At 30.7% G+C, this 21,918-nt stretch overlaps 1 protein-coding gene across 1 annotated transcript in view; it reads right to left on the bottom strand.

Annotated features, from left to right (window-relative positions):
* Positions 1 to 21,918, bottom strand: part of LOC124538499 (synaptogenesis protein syg-2-like) — a 111,608-nt gene that overhangs the window by 65,969 nt on the left and 23,721 nt on the right. Inside the window, exons 3-4 of the mRNA XM_047115578.1 lie at positions 19,320 to 19,461; positions 9,481 to 9,689 (exon numbers count right to left, since the gene is read on the bottom strand). Coding sequence (XP_046971534.1) covers positions 9,481 to 9,689; positions 19,320 to 19,461 — 351 coding nt within the window. The remainder of the gene's footprint in view (positions 1 to 9,480; positions 9,690 to 19,319; positions 19,462 to 21,918) is intronic.

Raw genomic sequence — 21,918 nt, forward strand, 5'->3', positions numbered from 1 at the left:
AATTGGAATAAACAAGCAACATCTGCGTCAAGTCACTCAACTTTCCTTTAAAAAAAAAAGGCGGGAGATTCGTGGTTGACACACTGAGATCGCGAATATAATTATTACGGAGTAATGTGATTATTGATTATTCGTGTTGTAGACTAAATGTTTTTTATATTGTGGTAGATTAATTGTTATTATAAATTAAAAATAATTTTAGAATTTAACCTACTTCCTACTTCTGTTTCTAAAAATATATATTCATTCAATTTTTTGAATTATGTTTATGAGGATATTACTTCAAACATCAAATATTCAAAAGCCCTTATTGTACTGAACTGCAGAATTAATTTGTAGAATTCTGAGAATATTCATTGAATGTTCTCGAATACAAAAATTGTTTTGCTAATTTTGCCTTTTCGTCAACTCATAGTAAGCACGGGTATTCTATTAAATGTCAGCTTTTGACGAGCTTAATGAATACACACGTAGGTGATTTAGCACAGGTTAGTTTTTTAACGATTTCATCACAAATAAACACGTTACGAATTAAAAATATATATATAAAATCTTTAATCGCGTTTGGTACGGTAGATCTGACTTGGAGTTTAATACTATAGAACTTACTATTAAATTATAGGGTTGTATCAGTTTGTTTAAAGACGGTTTTTTTATTAAATATTGTACATATTTGTACCTAACATATTTTGCTAACCATTCCAATCAAAAAGTGCAAAGCATTGCTGTTTAGCGTAAAAATAACAGACACCTACAGAACCTTACAGATCGAAGTTATATATTACATTCAAAATAAACTTTATTCAAGTAGACTTTTACAAGCACTTTTGAATCGTCATTTTACAATTAAGTGAATCTACCACCGGTTCGAAAAGTATAATCTACTGAGAAGAACCGACTATATATTGACTACCGATATATATTTAAGCATTTAATGTTATTATGTTACAGTGAGGCTTCTGTTCCGAGCAGTTTTGTCGGAACTTCTACGGATATTGTCTCCGTCGATCATTCCAGTCGCTCTACAAGCCCTTTTAGACGAATTGCGATCGATTCCGTGCGTCCGAATTCCTTTTGAAGGTATCGTAGTACATTTTTTTATTATTATTAAAAATAAAAATCGAAATATTCATTATCGTCCAAGCACATTGAATGTTTAACTAACATCGGGTTGATATGTAAACTACGCTTTTTTTAAAATCAAATCAAATCAAAATAAACTTTATTCAAGTAGGCTTTTGCAAGCACTTTTGAATCGTCATTTTACAATTAAGTGAAGCTATCACCGGTTTGGAAAGTAGATTCTACCAAGAAGAACCGGCAAGCAACTCAGTAGTTACTCTTTTTTAACATTTAAAAAATACAAAGTCATGTTAGTTAAATACAATTATTTAAATTAATATATCCTGCTTGAAATGTTTTCGGTTAGTAAAATTTTAACCTATATTTGAAATTCGTAGAAAGCTGAAATATATTAGTGTATTCTTTAGGTAATTTATGATAAACATATAACATATATACCTGTTTATAATGAGCAATAAGATAATAAGTATATACTGAAACTGTGATAATTTTGCTGAATCACTTTTGAGGAAATAATCGAAATCCAAGTCTTTGCATAATTAGAATTAAATAGAAATCAAGAAGAATTAAATTATATTTTTCACTATAAAGACGACCAACTAACATTTTATTAAAATTTATTTTTATACTTAGGAATAACTTATACAGAATATTTTATTTAGTAATAAGTTTGATCACAAAAACGAGCGATTCTTCAATAGTATAAGCTAGACCTTTCCTGTTATAAAGTTATCAAACATTCAGGATATTAAAACATCGTAGCAAAATATTAAATATTACTATTTATCGAGTATATATTGATAAGCAAATTTCATAAAACTTTGAAGAGGTCAACAAAATAAATTAAACGACTTTTAACGAACTTAATGATTCATTTTAAATATGTATTCATTTTAATGTAAAGGAAAATATAAGTTAAATATTAAAAAAGTTACTTATTTAGTCACACAATCAGTGAAGTCGATAACTTTGTTACTAGTCCTTGTCAAACCTCCATGTCAAATTTTTCGTACCTGCAGGCGAAACTGGAATAATTTACTGTTTTTATATTTCCCACTGTAGATTAATGTGACTGCGATTTCAAATTCGCCTTGAAGCACCTAGCGTCTTGTATGGCTTAAGTTATTTTATTATAAGTACTGAAGACGAAGTAGCTTCAACATAGATACGACTAGCATAGATAGGGTTATCCCTTATGTGTGGCAAGAGTTTTCTTGATGGTACATCAGTGGTACATCTTTATTGATGGGTAACATTCCCTCATAATATATTACTGACAAACCGCAATACTTACCATTATTTTTTCTAATTTTGTCTCATATTTTTTCTGAATTGAAGATCACTGTTAGTACAAGCATATAGGAAACATATAAAACAAAAAACGTCACTGACCGCCGTCTATCCCTCTGTATGCTTAGATCTTTAAAATTACGCAACAGATTTCTAATGTGATGTCGTAAATAAACAATTTTTTGTAGTATATTTAGTATAAGCATTACACCCGCCTGTAGCAGGGGCAGATCACTAGTAGGAAATAACATCTTAGTTTTCAAGGTTAATGGTACATTGACGATGTAAGGGCTAAGTATTTCCTACAAAGCTCATGTCTAAGCCAGTCAGTAGCCGGTCTGACTAAAAACACAATACATACTAATTTCATAACTTGACATTCAAGATGAGCCTGCGCAATTTTGAACCCGTTTCCCAGATATTCTATCCATTGAGTCGTCGCACCTATATTTATATTGTGGAGCAAAATTCCAAAATCATAATTATTCTCTAGTTCCTTTTTGCTTCAAGACTAATAAACGACTAAAGATTATTTACATATTAATAGGTTTTATATTGGATCGTGTAAAAATACCTCAAGAAACGAACAAATCACCGTTACTGGAATGCATGCAAAGTTAATTATAAATAAATCAAAAAACACATAATGTTGTACAAATAGTACAATTAACAACGTTAAACACACGGAAAAGTTTTAACGAGATCTAATAACTTTAGTAAAGTGTTTTCATTCGTTTATTTTACTTATTACTTTATGTAACTAAAGTTATTTGGACCGTCCCTTTCGAAATGAAAAATTTCCTTGGAAATCAAAGTAACTGTTTTCATATTTCATTTAAACGCTTCAATTCTGCTTACTACTTGATTAATAAAACTTACAGTCTCTCTAAGTTTTATTAATTCGAAATACGAAATTTCATTTTTAATAATTTATATTGCACGTTAAGTTATTAATATACTTTGATGAGTAACTAATTTGTAGGATATTATTATAATAGTTTTTTTTGCGCATATTTTCAGTAATAATAATAAAAGTTTATATCATAATTTGTATACAACGATACATTTTATATTTACTTTGAGTATAATTTTAATTAAATATACAATTAAAAGGCTGTCAAAACAATTTTGAAGTATATATTGGCATCAATTTTGTCTCCCCTAATTAGAAAACTTAGAACGAAGTTTTAAGCTTAAAGCTTAAGATTTTAACTTAATTTTCAAAGCCTATTTCGAATAGTGGATATACAATTTTAATACATTCTTTTTTTCTTTATATTGTATAAACATTTAATCCTTTTTTTTAATATAAAGCTTATTATCTATGTGTTTATAGTTAAGGTGCCACTGTGTTAAGCAATATATGTAAGTGTTATTTAAACATATTCACTGAGATAAAGTTATTCGGATGTTTACGTTCAGGATAAATTTATCATATTATTAAAGTTATTTATATAACCTTGTCAGAATAGTAATCTTTGGACCTTCAATATTTTATAGTACCTATCGTGTCTATCAACTACAGAGTAATCTTGGTTCGCGTAATTCTAATAATTAATAATTATATATTTTGACGATTTTAATATTTTTTAATTTATTCAAGAATCAAATTTAATTAAATTCACAATAAAAATATATTTATGTATCTTGCAAAGTACATTTTAATCGTATTTTTTCGGGATTAAGTCGAATGTGGTATACAGTATTAATTTAAAGCCGCTAACAGTTTAGTGTGTAGATTTTACCGAGAAAAACCGACAAGATACTTAGTACCTGCTAAGTAGAACTAAAAAAATCTACCATGAATTTATTTATTTTTAAAAATAATCTGTAAATATCTCATTCCGGGATAAACAGATCACCTCTTCTCGAAAAGGTTTAGAGTTAATTCCACTACGCTGCTCCAGTGTATTTTTGTGGAAACGCATGGCGTGGTAGAATTCCATTACACACATGCATGTTTCCATTCAATAAATTACAAATACAAACCAAGTACACGAAGAATTAATTAGCGCTTGCCATGACTCGAACCCAAAATCTTCGATTGTGTGAAAAATCTTTGAGTGAACCATGTCACAATTTCTTGAAGCCAATTTCTAAATTAATTCGCATCTGATGAAAGCGGCACTCCAAACGCGATATCGTCGTACATTATTGTAATAAGAGTACTCCGGCTTCTTTGACGGAGCTACCGTCGTGTGTAACCTCTCATTTTCCTTACCGAAATATAAAGGAGGTCTTACAAAGCTTTGTTTTGCATCGCTCGCTCCGGGAAAACCTCTGAAAGGCTGGCTTTTTAGATAAGACTCTCCTATAAATTCTCAGCATAGGGTGAAACATTCTCCGTTAAACTTTTTCTGTGGGAACTCGAACAGCCGGTACAATTTCCATTCTAGGTTTCGAGGGTCGTTTTATGGTGAGTTATAATCGAATCATGTATAAAAGAATCGAGTATAAAGGGTAAAAAAATGCAATTATGAGACGAATTAAATTATAACGATTCTGTTAAGTCAGTGACCTTTTTTATCGGCGAGCAACCCTTCACGGTACATTTAATATGTATTCGAATTATCTGGGCGAGGGTAGACTAATGTTGGGGGTTGAGTAAGACCAAAAATTTCGATTCGAATATGTGTTTTGTGAAGTTGATATTGTTTAATGGATGAATTATTTTATTATTCAAATAACGAGTATTATTTAATATAAATAGGGATTTGTTAATGAAATCCCGTCTACTTTCAAATGGCAGAGTGAAAAAGAGAATAAAGAAAATGACTTTTTTTATTGTTACAATTTAAATATCACGTACTATACTGTGTGATAAAAGAGCTCTAGTTTAATACAGCTGAATCGAGAAAGGTCACTGGTTTAGAGTTAATTTTGGTAGTAAGATTTATTTAGTATTATAATCAATGAGTTTGATTCCCACTGATGATAAGTTTAAGTAATGATATTATAATAACATTAGATGAAAATAAAACCTTTGTGTAGCAGAAATATTTGACTAAATGCTAAAGTGTATAAAAACATATTAATTTGAGTGGATTTTTTTCGTCTATATTATAAAAACATAAGAAAAAAATAACAGTCGACGTAGTAAATATAATATATCAATGTAGTAACAACAAATATTTTATTTTAAAATGTTAAAGCGTTGAGATAGGCACGAAATACCAAATTTTGTTAATCTCTTGTTAATTGAAAGCTTAGAATATAAAATCTGAATACCGAAAAAATCACGCTCTGAAAATATGTAGGTCACAATAATATAGCCTTGTCTTAATTTTTTATGTATTCAAAATTTAATTATTTACGATGTAATGAGTAGATTATTCATATATTTATATTTTAAAAATATAATTATATTGGTTTTTAGCCAGTGTAGTGGTGTATAGCCAGTATGATATGCCGCCATTTTTGTTAATCATTAATTCTCCGTAGTCGGATTATAAAAAAAAAATGCAGTAGTAAATAAATACAAGGAAATAAAATCGCTATCACTTTTCAATATTTAATATTGTAACGTGTTTTCGTAGAAATAAACAAGAATTTTCTACAAATTCTGATGTTCGCGCTATTAATACACGGAATGAACATAAACTTGTTACTTCTATTACCCAATTACGCAGCTAGGAATTCTTTTGAAAGACAATGCTTTATGACATGATCCCAGAAAAATCTCAACAGTATCTATCGTAAGATTAAAAAAATGTTCAGGATCTTTAGGATGCTAATAGTTCAAATCAAATCAAATCAATTTTATTCAAGTAAACTTCACAATGAAGCGTTTTTGAATCTTTCAACTAAATTCAAATAAATACTACCAACGTTTCGGAAAGCAGCTTCTAGCGAGAAGAAACGGCAAGAAACTCGCATAGTTGCTCTTTTCAAATAAACAGATTTACAATGCTGTTCTAAATGTGCAGTTTACATTAATTAGTGTCATATGATGGAACCCGAGCCTTACTCTAGGCGTTTCTTTCTAAAGAGTACTCTTTTAATGAATAATATTATATAAGTTATTAGTTAATAACGATTTTATAGATTGCCTCGCCTAGTGAATTAGTCATTGTTATTATATACATCTAAAAACATGCCGTTAAGTGTTTTTCGTCGGTTCTCAGGACTTTTCTAAACTAGTGGTAGAGTATAAATAATAATCTAGAAGAACCGATAAAGAATTATATGAAAAGTTAAGTAAATACAAATGTTTTCAATGAATAGTATTCATTGTATCAAAATCTACTAATATCAACACCATAGAGTTCTACGAACCATACAATATGTTTAATATTTATTTCTTGTATTGATATATAAAACACACATCAATAATTCTGAGGAATCTTATTAAAGAACGAACACTTTGCCTATATGATTAGTGCAGCCGGAATATTGTTACTGATTTTATCAATATAAACTTAACATTACAACAGAAACAACAACAACAACAGCCCCCTCTCCCATTGCGAAGATTTAGAACATATTACACCACGCTGTTCCAATGCGGGTTGGTGGAATACATAAGTGACAGAATTTCAATGACATTAGACACATGCATGATTCCTTAAGATGTTTTCCTACACCACCGAGTACGACATGAATTATAAACACAAATTAAGCACATGAATATTCAGCGGTGCTTGCCTGGATTTGAACCCGCAATCATCGGTTAAGATGCATGCGTTCTTACCACTGGGACATCTTGGCTCTATTATTATTCATATTTATTAAATAATTCCTTGGGAGTTGTTAGTAAATTCCCATAAATATATAAGAAAACTGCAAGTGACGGGAGAATTTTTAGGACACATACGTGTTAAAATTCGGTTTTCTATTCAACAGAGGTGCATGGTTTATTCAATCCTAGCCGTCTCTTGCAAGCAGAGGTCCTTATTACTTCAACAGTCTGATATTTACGAGCTGCTCGCTACTTAGATTCACATTTACTATGCAATGCCTATTTCTGGAGATTAAATCACGGAGTTTAATTTTCACATTTAAGCTTTAGTAAATAAAGTTTAAAATTAATATAGTACTAGAATTAAATATTAGTATTATTAAATGAACACATAACATGTGTTCATTGTGAATAGTTAACCTAAACCTCAACAAAACGGAGGTCGGTGTTTTTCGTACTCCGAGGTAACTGGTTCCATTCAAGATCGACTTTTAGTCAATGTAGAAAAAGTTCATTAGTTGTCTATGCCGTGTTGGGTGTGGGTGTTTATGGTAACGTCGTTACTTCTAATTTTCCATAGCACAAGTGCTTTAGCTACTGATAGCGATCAGAGTAATGTTTGTGATGTTGTCTAATATATATTTATAATTCATCTTCTGAAAGGCCACCAGTGGGATATCTACGGTCTATAACTTTGCGTTCTAGTAAAATCAGTTCAATTTAAAACAATATCAAAGTCAACTTTTATTTCTAAGAAATTAAAAATATATACTCTATGAAAGTGAGTTAAAAAAGTCACCTTTCACAAAACAATACGAATTATTTTAAAGTTGAAACAATACTGGGTGCATTGTTTGAACGTTCGAAAACAATAGTATTGACAGTTATTATAGTTTTCAATAATTGGACACTTTAAAATGAGATTTTATCAAATAAAATATTATACTTTAATTATACTTGTCATACAGTTGATGTTAACTTGAATGTTTTATTATACTACAAATGCATATAAAAAAACCTATATTTCAAACTAGCGACCCGGCTCGGCTTCGCACGGGTACAATACAGAATTTGTTTATTTACGTTACATTACAGTCTTCTAAAATTTTCGTTTCTTTACTATATTGTCCATGTATCATATACAAAAAACTTCCTCTTGAATTACTCTATCTATTATAAAACCGCATCAAAATCCGTTGCCTAGTTTTAAAGATTTGAGTAGATATACAAACGGACATACGGACAGAGAAAGCGACTTTAGTTTTATACTATGTAGTGATAGTGACAAGCGACATATGTATTGCAAATAAATACATTAATTAGTAAAACATACATGTATATGTGATTCGTTAGGTCCTTAAGGGCTTAACGCAACATTCGCTATATATGTCTATTTTTTCTATTTATGAAGTTCCTTTATTAAACTTTATAATTACTTTACGTTTATCTCTGATTTGCTTGAATTTCCGCAGTTACTGCTTATCATTTGCTCGCTGTTTAGTCACACAAGCTTATCTTTGGTAGAAATCCGTCTCACATTGCAAAGGATGTCTTATGTACGAATGTATATAACATTATATTAAGGCCTCATTCATACTTGTCGTTTATGCGTCTGTTTTTTTAAGCATGCGTATAGACTTAGTTCAGACTTGCTGAATTTCAGTCAGGTGTATTTTTTAAAAATCAAATGTGTTCGATTTTTTCTGAATTATTTATATTTTAAAAATCGAATAATTTTGATGTTTCTTTTATAAAAGTTAGTTAACTATTTGAAAGGAAAAAAGGACTCAATGGAATAAACTTCCAATATCTCAATCGTAATCAGAGGATTTTCACGACGACTAAAAGACTTAAGCGTCTTGAAAACAAACTTGATTGTTGACTGATGAGATTTTTTAAGTCCCAAAATCCAATAAATGTTAACACGACTAACGCTATCCTATTTGTAATACAAACGAGATACGAGACTCTAAATCAGTATCGCGGCGTCCTTGCCAAAATCAGACAAAAATGGTTTGATAAAATTGTATACCTAACTTAGAACAACTACTACCGACATTTTGCATATAATACGTATATTATATATAATTTTGGAATGGGTAGCGTTGGGTTAATGAAACCAAATCGGTTGAATGGAATGGTTATTCCTATAGCAATTCCGTTGGCAACGTGCATTTTTATCAACATCATTTCAGAGATTTTAAAATAGCAAAATGAATTGAATAGAGATTTTGTCGATTTTCAAAAACTGCACAAAATTTGTTTTTCGTTTCTCACTTATTTATTTTCACTTCACTTATACATTTCGCACTAAATGTTAAAGGATCACATTCAAATCTGTAAGATGAATTCACGGAGAAAATTAACAGTTACTGTGTGGGTAAAATCGTTGAATAAAACACAAACTAACTTAGAAATAACAAACTTACCTATGACGGATAATCGGATCTGAAAATTTCGGGTCGGTGAGTTCTTGAAATCAACTCTGCAACGATACACGCCTTCGTCGTCGAGTTGAACGGTGTCAAGAGTGAGGGAAGCAGGGCGGGCGACAGTCGCGAAGTAAGCACGGGGACCGAAGACATTCGGGTCAGACCACTGCAGTGCCTTGTTGAAAGATCGCCCGCGGACGTCGAAACTGGAACAATGATGTACATGTTAGTATCAAGCTCGTCTCTAAATTACATCTCCTAAATGTCATTTACCAACGACCTGTTCTCGCACGGGTGAAGCACTAACACTAAGTATACTACAGAATGTCTTTCAACGTTCACAGTTTTCAGTCGTTAGACATGTTATCTTTAAGAGATAGGCGAGTACCACTGCAATGCTTTTTGAAGACCTTTTAACATACAATACTGTAGGATATTATTTTGATGTATCTCGTAGGGTTCAGCCAGCGTTTGCAATATAAACGCAAAAATGTTTTCATTTACGACAACGTATTAGAAACTTTTAAAATCAACAATGTTTCATTCGTATATTGTTCATGTATCATATATAAAAACCTTCCCTTCGTATCACTCAAAACCGCATTAAACTTCATATCTAAGATCTAAGCATACATAGGGACAGACAGCGGTAAGCGTTATACTATGTAAAATAATGTTATAATAATGAGAACACATATTGCTCGATATATATGTATAATAATATTTATTAGGTGAGAAAAACGTGTAAAGTTAGTTCCCAGGTGGAATATATTCACTATATATAACTATTACTATAGCGTACTATAGTTATAACTTCAGGATGCATTCAAAAGGATTATAGCAGATAAAGATTATGAGTACATGGATCTTAGTTTTAATGTTTTGCAATATCTAAAAAATAATAAATATTCCTTGTATTTTCAATTTCTATTTTGATGGATCACCTAACTCCTGGTCGAATATACTGGTTTTCTGCTTCACTTCACGTCTTACTAAGAATTTCTTAATGATGTAATTAAGAGTTTCATTATTTCAAACAGAATACTCATAGTATAAAAAGTCATAATTAAAAATTATACATTACAAATAGTCATTCACGGCCTCTATAATTCAACTTCAATGAACACGTCCCTGAACTTTTTTTGGTTGATGTCACACCACTATAACACTGAATTGAATTTTATTCTTTGTTCTATTCTTTTATTAATGAATGATTCAACTTTTACTTTTTTATTAATACAATTATTTTTAAATCTATTAAAAAAATATCGAATAAACTATTATCAAAAGTAAGCATTTGCAACAAGCGCGATACGTCATTCGACGTCGGCCTCTGATAAATGTGCTTGTTAAGAGAAAGCGCTGTAGCGCTGTTTGCTTTCATTCGTAGTGAAGATCAGACGATAATATGGATTTAAGGCAGTAATTTCAAGCAATATGTGAGTGAGTTCATGTTGATGCGAATATATATGTTGATACATCACGACGATAAAGTAAAAATGTACAGATGGCATAAAATATCGATGGTAGAGCTTTGTGCAAGCCTCATTATAAATTAAACCGCCATGCAATGATAATTTGCCAGTGTAACAGGAAACATCTTAGTTGCCAAGTTTGGTGGTGGACTGGTTAAGTACGAATTTGGCGCTTATGTGTAAGAAAAGTGGTAATCAATTACCAAAGTGTACCATTTGACATCTCGCTTACCGATTTAATAAAAAGAATCGTAGTTCAACTGACTGTACTTACTATAAGGCTGCTCATATTGTAACTAAATGTTGGAATACAAGAATATTAATACAGCTCTTATCATCTTAACAGTCTTAATTTAAGTTTTTAATAAACATTTATGACAAGCACAAGTGCAAACTTTACATATAATATATTACATATTACGTAATGTAACTTCCATATAACGTAAAAAATATTTTTCAATTTACCAAATTTGATCGATTATAAATTAATAATGTGTAATTAAATAAGCCATGAAATTATAAAGCGTGAAATGTCCCAGTGAAATCAAAATGGTACTTTGTATTTTGCAATATAAGTTTTACGGTTCGTATTAAGGCTTACGCCACATTATGTTCTGGTTAGCAGTATAGCTCCCGGGGGATAGCTTAGAGGTTAGCGCAGGCGAAATACCTAACCTAAGCTTAATGAATAGCTTAGTTTCATTCTTTTATTATAACTGGGAACTGTTTTAGTTTCGCTTAGTTGTCTTAATGGTACGTAATAATTAAGACTGCCCCACATTATGTGGGTACTTGTTTCTATATAAAAGTATGTCACGGCTAAAAAGAAGACAGATTAAAAGTAAGCTCTAAGAATGCATTTTGAAAAGTTTTTATGTAATGTTTTATTATTTAGACATAGTTTTTATATTACATCTAGCTAGTTTTAGCGCGTAGCTTCGCCCGGAAATGAGATGGGCGGAGCAGATGTTAGGTAATATTAATTCATTAACTTAGCTTCCAAGTTGTTTTATTCAAAATTAATGATTTTTTTTTCTCGGAAAAACATTAACTTTTTGTTCTAAATGAGCAATGATTGATGAACATTACGTCGGTTTGTTTGTTCATTTTATTTCCCCCATGATTCAACCAATGGTTCTGTATATTTAAAATTATTAACGTGTTTCGAAAAGGAGGTCAAATTAATCATAATTTATTGTTTTATATAAAACCTTTTTTGTATTATTCGTCTCGGGAAATTCGTTTGAATTTTTATCGTTTCTCAATTTGTCGTTATATTACTTTTATTAATTCATAAATAAAACAGGCTAGGTTTTAATATTACAGAGTTCAAATTCTGTGTTCACGCCTCAAGCCGAGGCATTAAAAAGTAATTTGTTTTTTTTTTTTTGTCAAGAATTTCACATTAGTAGCATGAGTTTTTGGCAGTTGGCAATGTCACCTGTGCTCTTTTGTTATTAGCTAGATTGAACATGCAATATAATATATTCAAAAATCTATGACCAAAGATCTCTATATAATCTACTTACCAAATATGATATTCTTGGAATATTTATTTTATTTATTTTATTTTAATGCTTTATTGTACAATACAAAAGTATTAACAAAAGGCGGGCTTAATGCTACTGCATTCTCTACCAGCCAACCTTAGGATGTACAAGAAAGAATGATATAGGTGTACAAAAAACATAAGATAGTCTTAAAAAATTAAACGATAATATAATATAATATAATATAATATAATATAATATAATATGATATTATATGATATGATATGATATGATATGATATGATATAATATAATATAATATAATATAATATAATATAATATAATATAATATAATATAATATAATATAATATAATATAATATAATATAATATAATATAATATAATATAATATAATATAATATAATATAATATAATATAATATAGTATGAGTACATACATATAATGAAGATTCCAAAAATCAACCATTATTGCTTTGATTTATGTAGTATTTTTTCAGAGCAATTTTAAAAGTGTTTCGCGAAGGAGATTTCCTTATTTTTTCTGGTAAGCTGTTCCATAGACGAATAGCAGTCACAGTAAACGACTTCGACATAAAGCCTGAATGGTGCGGTGGAAATGACAACAACAGGTTTTCCGTGGAGCGAAGCGATCTGTCATGTGCGTCAGCCCTTAGCACGAATTTGGATACCAAATACTGGGGATAATTTGGGTCATTCAGAATTGAGTATAGCGTGCAAAGAATTCTGCATGACCTACGATCACGTATCGAGAGCCAATTTAATTGCGAGCGGTAGGAAGAAACGTGATCATACTTCCGCAAATTAAATATAAATCGAATGGCAGTATTAAGGAGTCGCTCGAGTTTATTTACTAAATCTTCATTTGCATCCAGATAACATATGTCACCATAGTCAATTATTAGTAGTAACAGTGTATTGACAAGTTGTATTTTCGTTTTAGTTGGTAACATATGTTTTAAGCGCATCATATTATGCATTGTACAGTAAAACTTTCGCGACACCTCCCCCACCTGGTCAGACCAGCTTAAGTGTTTATCCAAAGTCACTCCAAGATCTTTAACGGAATCGGAAAACGGAATTAGACAATTATTGTAAAATAGTTTATAATTCGAAGTGTCAATTTTAGCGTGCTGTTTACGACTACCAATGATTATAGCCTGACACTTTGCCGGATTCACCGAGATACCATAGCGAGCAGACCACAGAGATATCTGTGATAGGTCCGTATTAAGCGCAGCAATAGCATCAGACAAACAATCAGAAGTAGCGTGTCTATAAAGCTGCAAGTCATCTGCATAAAGAATATCGAAGATTCTGGCAGCAGGATTAATTATTCATTATTACGAACGAATTAATTAAGAGGCTAAATGTTAAAATAATCGATTTTAATTACGAGTATAGTAACGATAATTAAAATCGCTCAAATCTTTTATCTCAACGAATAATCGATTTATATAAAAACGTAACCTAAAATGCTGTATATAATAAATAGGAGATACTCGATTTACGACGCAGTAACAATTTCATCGTGCCACTATCAGCTATCAGATCTTATTTTATGACGTGCGTGATAACGTTACTATGAAGGTATTTCATGGTTATCGCTCTTAATGTGAGATTGTTCCAATTAAACAACGGTTAATTAAATTTCAAAGCTATCGTTCGAAATTTGAAAATTACAAATGTTGATTGTAGAAATGAAATTACTTTATTCCACAATTAGTACGTATTTCGATCGACGGTTGAAAGGATCAATAGCGCAATGGTTTAAGGGTCACCTAGCGATGTAAAAATTCGCAGGTTCGATCCTGTTGATTGTCGTCCATTATTGGTTACTATCGTTTCCAGTCCTAACACAAGCTCTAAGTTTAAAAGGAGTAGTAATTAGGAATATCATTAATTTCTTAAATTGGTTAATACTATTTAAAAAAAAGTAACGTTTCACACACAATTCTACTTACTCTATGCCTTATTCTTAGCTTCGTTGTATCAAGCCACGCACGTAGAAAATTCTACTGATGGTAACCATAATCAACCCGTCTCATGACCATAATAATAGCTAAACCTACCTAATTACCTAACGCATAAATAAGGTTAAATCATTGAAAAACAATTTGTCTCTAAAATTAGTATTGATCACTTTCAATTTATCATTTTAATGGATTATATTTGTTTAGTTGCGTTTATTTCAGTTTGATAGTTGGGAACAGAAAATAAAGCTTTGGCCATATCGACAACCGATATTAATCCCACATTCTGGAAATGAACTCTTTGTTGAAAGAAAAATAGACACACATTTCTCATACTTAGAAGCTATAACTTATTTATGACAGTTAAGAAGGTGACCTAATAAAAGTTATGTCCTACTGGATGGCATATGTGTTTATAAATGCGAATATTGACTGTTGGTAAAGGTTATAGTTCGTAGGTCTAAGTCTTATTCTAGTAAGCAACTTGGCAATCGGGTAAACGAGTTTTTTAACAATTTTTAATATAGAACCGATTCTAAACCCTTAATATTTTTCGCCGGAATGTTTTACCAATTAAAGTTCTGAGAGTTTGACAAGTTTTGATAAATGAGATGATTTATTAATTAGTGTCACAACGGCGCTTCATTATATACGATAATTAATTATAAATAATATAAATCTGCTTTATTAACACAGTACCTAGCTTTTTAAATTAAAACTTACAAGTTTGGGGGTACCTACTACTACTGATGATAATAAAACTTATTGAAATTTATATCGATAAATTCTTAGTGAGAGATACCTTCCCTTGCCTCTGAAACTTCGTTAAACATTTGATTAGCAGTTATATTATACTGCTAATATCTGTTTGGTCGGATTTTCATCCTATCGGAAAATGCGACATTAAATAGTGTACTTTGAATACTTAGTAGTGTAATTTTGGGAATTATTATTAATATATTCAATACAATTGGCCACCCGTACCACTGAAAATTTGTTAGAGGTAGAACATGAAATCCACCTACGCCTCCCACCTCAAAAACCTCTATATCTTAATCGTTGAGTCAATATATATTTTAATGGAAATAACACACATGCCATGCCAGGACACATTATTATGCATATGTGAGTGTGCAACCACAGGTTTTCTTTGAAACGATATACAAATATATAACTATGTAAGTTACATATATGTATAGAGATAACGCGAGAGGATGATGATGTAGTTAGACAAATCAAACTATCCGTTACATCTCTAATGCGTCATCGATCTAGAAAAGTAGTAAGAACTTAGTTTTTATGTCCCTTGTACAATGACTTACTCTCCCTTCAAACTATAACAAAAACGAGATTGCATTAAACTGTACTTACAAGCACTTGGTGGTGGGGCTTTGTGCAAGCCCGCCTGGGTACCACCCACTCATCAGATATTCTACCGCTAAACAACAGTTTGTAGGTTGAGTGAGCCAGTGTAACTACAGGCACAAGGGACATAACATCTTAGTTCCCAAGGTTGGTGGCGCATTGACGATGTAAAGAATTTTAATATTTCTTACAGTGTCATTGTTTATGGGTGATGGTGACCACATACCATCAGGTGGCCCATATGCTCGTCCACCAACCTATTCCATAAAAAAAGCAATAACTTTGACAAAACAACTCAACCTATAAAAGTTATTTGAAGTGGTGATTAGTTCAAAGCTGTATCTTCTTTTAAATGTTAATTAAATAACATCATACAACAATAAATCAATGTTTACCTAAATACCGAATAAGCAATGAATGTATGTTTATTTATTTTTCTGTACACACGACTTTAACTTGCAAAGCTCAGCAGCAGATTTTATAGCAGAACACACACTGATTTATTCTTTATAAACACACATGTTTTTATAAGCAACAAGATCTATTTTTGTAAAAATTCGCTTGACGTATGTAACATTTTGCCATTGACTATTTTATGAAATAAAATAAAATAAGTAAACCCGTAAATGTTTGTGTTGTAATAACTCGTTAATCTAAATATTTTTTTTTATTTATGAAATTGTTTTTTATGATTAATCAAGCTCTGTTATAAATAAAATTCGTATGAAAATAAAATTGTCGGAATCGGTGTGGATTTTATTCGAAATATTCACACAAATCAACGTGTACCTATTCAAGCGTAGCGGGACCAAAACAGCCAAAACACAGACCAGATAATAATGCTTCGCGTTTTTACGATATGATGATTTCCAATCCAATATTAAAAAAAGAAATATCCGTGCAAATAAAATTCGACCTTACATTGTGAAGGTTAGAGTTTTTTTTCGATTACAGAATGAAAAATCGACCGCGTATATTATATCTTTTATACGGAAGTCTCTATCAGCGGAGATCCGTTGTGGCTACCGGTTTCCGATTACAAACCTCCGAATGATACATTGAAAAGGATCAATTGGACTATTTTCTTCAATAATTTTATATTCTATATTAAGTTTTATTTGCTATCTGTAAACATCACTTTAATATTCCGTACAAATATTTATAATTTAAAACCAAATAATCTGTATCTTTTTTAGTTCCATAATAAATTTATAAAATTCAAATTTTAAAATATTCATGAAAGTAGCACAGTTGGCTGTGTACGCAAAGACAGTGTTGGCTAGGCTTACGTACCTAGCGTGAGAAAAAATAGACAATATCGTAAATTTATTGCGATCGGTTGAATATATCTTCCATCTCGAGTAGGGGTATGATAAATTGTCAGTAAAGACAGAGATAATAAGAGGCCAAATAGGCTCGTTAGAACACATGAAGTTTAACTAACGGTTGTGAGTTCATATCCGAATAAACGCCTCTGCATTTTCTTTCTTCTTTATTTGTTTGTTTAGTTGTGGCATCCATCGTATGGAGACGAAGGCATTTAAAAATTGTATTGTAAAGCTATCACATGCATCGCATTGAAGCGGCTTAGTGGAGTAAGTTTCAAACCACCTCCTCAGGAGGCTATGGCCAGCAGTGGAAAAGTAATGGGATACATTACTATTTCAAAACAGTAAGATGAATATTATAAAACATAATCAAATTGTCAGTTTACTAACATAAGTATTCTAAACAAACCCTGCATAAATTCAACATCAATGCATCCGAGTTATTTTTGCTCTTTTTACTATACTCGACACAACGTGCTATGCGTACAACGCTTAAATATCTATGGTAAAATAAATCAACGAAAAAGTCAGCGAATCAAAAACGTTTGCAATTTAAAATGTTGGCTGGAGCACGAAGCATATATTTTTTATACAAATAGCACCCCCATATTGATTGATATCAGTTCTGATTTGATTAAGTGGGTCGCCCCTCCTGTACACGTTGGCTTTGATTACAGACAAATTTTCGAGGTTTTTGTGAAACTACGTCGAGTTATTATTATATTCGATAGACAATTTATTATCTGTATTAAGTTTAAAGAGTTAAGGTTTTACTACTCCGCAAAATCAATAACCTTCTTTTCGAGTTATAGTATTCGTTTCCGTAATATTATATCGGAGATATTTTAAAATCTACTCAACAATAATTTTAAATCGTATATTTATTTCACTGATGCCATTATTATGCGAGAAAATACATTAAGATGATAAATAAGTATTTTATTTTAAGAACATAAAATACATTACTCTGATCCCATTGTAAGTAGCAAAAGCTTTTTGTTATGGAAAATCAGTAGTAACGACAGTACCACAAACACCCAAACCCAAGACAACATAGAAAACTAGTGAAGTAAATAAAAAAGCATAGCTTTAGTATTCATTGATTTCGATGCTGGATAATATAAATTTATTTTAAAATTACTTTGGTCTGCTGAGTTTAATTTTAATTTTCACGTTAAGCCGGTAGAACCTTTTTATTTAATTTATCATCATTTCTTTAAATGCTACTTGCCCTTGTAAAGAAAATGATTAGACCTTATTCAACAAGGCTCTTTAACTGTGTAATAGACTTCAGTAAAATATAATTATATAGACAAATTATTTATCCTATAAATAGTTTATGTAGTTTGGAATCACATAGCTGGTTTTGTTGACATATTACTGGATATTACTATTACTTATAGAACTAGTTAATTTGTTAAAATAACTATTATTAATGTTTTTTTACATATTACGGCATTTTTTTCGTAATTTAAAATCAAAAACAATATGAAGTTGCTGTATTTTCTCAATACAAATTTGTATAGTTATGTGTTATTATTTATTTGTATAGTTCAATATTCGTAGCACAACTCTATATCATCTACACAGCTGCTACGGTATTGCTACGAAACTGTTATGTTTATGATGGCCATTATTCGTTTCCAGTTAGCCTACTTATCGAAAATGCAAAATAAATAATATTATAAGAATAATTTTGGAAAGTAAATAATTTAAAAGTTTAAATCAATTACATGCTTTGTAACAAAAACGTTTACGTTTTAGGTTAAATTTAAAATAGCTTTTGTGAAATTCCAGAATTCGTGAATTAGAGGTTGAGAGTTGAAAAGTTTTATCTATAAATAACTTTTTTATTCTTATCCCTATTAGACGAAGACGCTATTTTTGGTTTAATGAAATTAATAATTATATTTCTAGTTAAGTTAGATAATATAAATGTCAAGTTATTTGAATACAAAATATTCAAAATGAATTTTCCTCCTTCCTATTATCTATACACAGTTAAACAAGCACAGAACACAGAACAATTAAAACTAAATAAATATTACACCTAATAATGTTTATTTAGTTTTAAGAAAGTAATAATTACTTTAAAAATGTTATGTGTTCCGTGTTTTGGGCTTGCTTTAAAATAATACATTGACTTTTTTGATAAAAATAACAGTTACCTGTATATTGGTTTTCCTCCTGTGCTTTTCCCGGCTCTGAACCACAACACCATGTACACGCGGTCCTCATTCGTATCGGGCGTGACGTCACAAGGCAGTGATGCCGTGCGCCCCAACACTGCATCCACTTCGACTGTGGACACTGTAAAAAAACACGTGAAATTTAATATAGTGATTTTAAGTAAATTTCGTCTTGAGATGTGATATTGCTGATTGGTGATATGTTTAAAAGATATATTTTGACTTATTATTAAAAGTACTTTAAAGTATTTTGTAATGGTTTGTATGGCGAACTGTACATCATGGGCTGAAAAGGTATAATAGCTGGCTTTGTAAATCAAAACATGATTTCACTGGTGGTAGGGGCATCATGCTAGACCGTCTTTATGATTACTATTTGCTAATTATACCGTCAGATGTGTGAAAACACATTACAGAAGTTAGTTAACAGTCAAGTGCAGATTTACTTTCATATTTCAATAATTAAGGAAAAAAGTCATTATTTCGATATTTCAAAATTTATTACATACACTTATTCACATTTCATATTTTAGTACGTTTCTCTTTCTTTTAAAATATTCCTTATCGTGTATGAATAGTAGTTTTCGTAATCACAGAAACTTGTTACAGCTGCGAGTCTCACATAAAATCGAGGGCGAAAAGAATGACTAAGTGAATATTTCTGTATTCCCCTTCACAGCTATGATTCTTAGCTTCAACCCCTCAGGCGATAAAGAGACATGAATATAAATAGACGCAATATTAAAACGTACCGCTTCCCGCACGAAATAATCCTCTTTTCTTTACGGGAAACTGTCACCGTGCTGAGGCCAAGTAATATACACCATCAGTCATACTTAGCGAAACTTTTCAATTTACTTCCCAGAAGACCAAAGAAATAAAGATGGATTATTTACGGTCACAGTTATCAATGCGTTTCTTAACCCTAAATGTCATCTGTAGGCTAATACACACATATATAACTTCTCATTATACTGAATTGATCCCAGTATGAAAAATGACAACTGATTATCTGAGTGCTCTTATACTGAGTATTCAATTTAAACTTAACTTTAAATATGAGATCATAGTTGTTAGTAGTATTCCATACGGTCGATTATATATAAATAGCATTGACTATAAATTCGATAAAATAGAAAAGACCAACAACCTAATTATTTTCTCAATAGAATCTTTATTTTGTATCAAACAGCATTCTTTCAATTTAACCGTATAATATAGTATAAATTTTTAGTTTAAATCAAGACTGGACGACCTTCAAAATACAGGTATGTGTAAAAAAAGCCGAAGATTGAACTCACTCATCCAAGTAAAAAACAAAATTCCATAAAAAGAAATATTTAAAAAAAAATGAAGCAACAAATAGTTCGTTTAGTATTTGAAACTCTTTTCTTCTTTTGTACATATTAGAATCACAATGCGTTGTTTTTTTTTTGTCACGTTTCTACAATCTAGAAATCTGAACGTATATTCTCACAGTTGGCACGTTAAGTGGATGTTTGTTTTGTTAATAGCACTCATCACATTCTCGCTGCTTAGAATAGTACTCAGTTTTGAAAGCAGTTTGTAGAATGAAATGAGATAATATATTTAATTTATATAATACACAATGTAGGTGTTGCTGTAATAAGCGATTGTTTATATATAGCTACTGTCTGAGAAAATATTAATAGTGTGATTCAGGCTCGGAGACATGTACTGCCATCATATAAAAAAATATAAAATATTTGAAAATAACGAATATTTTAGAATGATATGCTAGTTACATTTAATGTTGTTATGTGAAATAGTACTATATATGAACTAAAAATTGATTGATTGATACTTTATTATGGCCAAGAAAACCTCATGTTCAGGAGATAAAGCATCCATTGTTATGAAAAAGAAGATAAGTAGCCAGACCAAACAGATTCTAGATTCAGTCTGGAGTAGAAATACAAAACAAATATAAATTAATAATAAGAGTATATTAAAATTAGTGTTTCTTTGTCCTTGTTTTATTAGTTTATGTTTTCCTGGGTTTCTTAACAATGATTGTCACCAAGATTTCGATTTCCAAGACTATAAATGGAAGTGATTTTTTTTGGATTATAACAACAGTTTTTAATATGTGTAGCGTTGCCTCAAAGCAAAGTGCCGTAAGATATAATACTTAGAAAGTAACCAAAGTATACTAATCGAGCAGTATCAACATTAGTTAGCTGTCTAACTTTTCCAACAGCGTATGTTGCGGAGTTGAGGCTCCGTGTCAGAGACGATAAATGAGGATTCCACTGAAGTTTTGAGTCTAAAGTGATTCATAGGAATACTGTAGTGTCGGTTACATTTATATAACTATTGTTTTAAGTTTATGTGAAATTTTGCGTTTGTACATTTGATAATTCAAACAATATGCATTATGACATTTTACCATTTAGAACTTAATTTTTTTTTCTTAAACATTTTTACACCAGTTGTTGTTGTTAACACCAGCTCAATAAAATTTTACAAATACCTTTAAAATAAAAAAAGGAAGACCATATATATAAAACAAAAATATAAAAGGACTGAAAATTGATCCTTGTGAGACCCCTACAGC

This window comes from Vanessa cardui, chromosome 20 (assembly GCF_905220365.1).
Source record: "Vanessa cardui chromosome 20, ilVanCard2.1, whole genome shotgun sequence".
Lineage (NCBI taxonomy): Eukaryota > Metazoa > Arthropoda > Insecta > Lepidoptera > Nymphalidae > Vanessa > Vanessa cardui.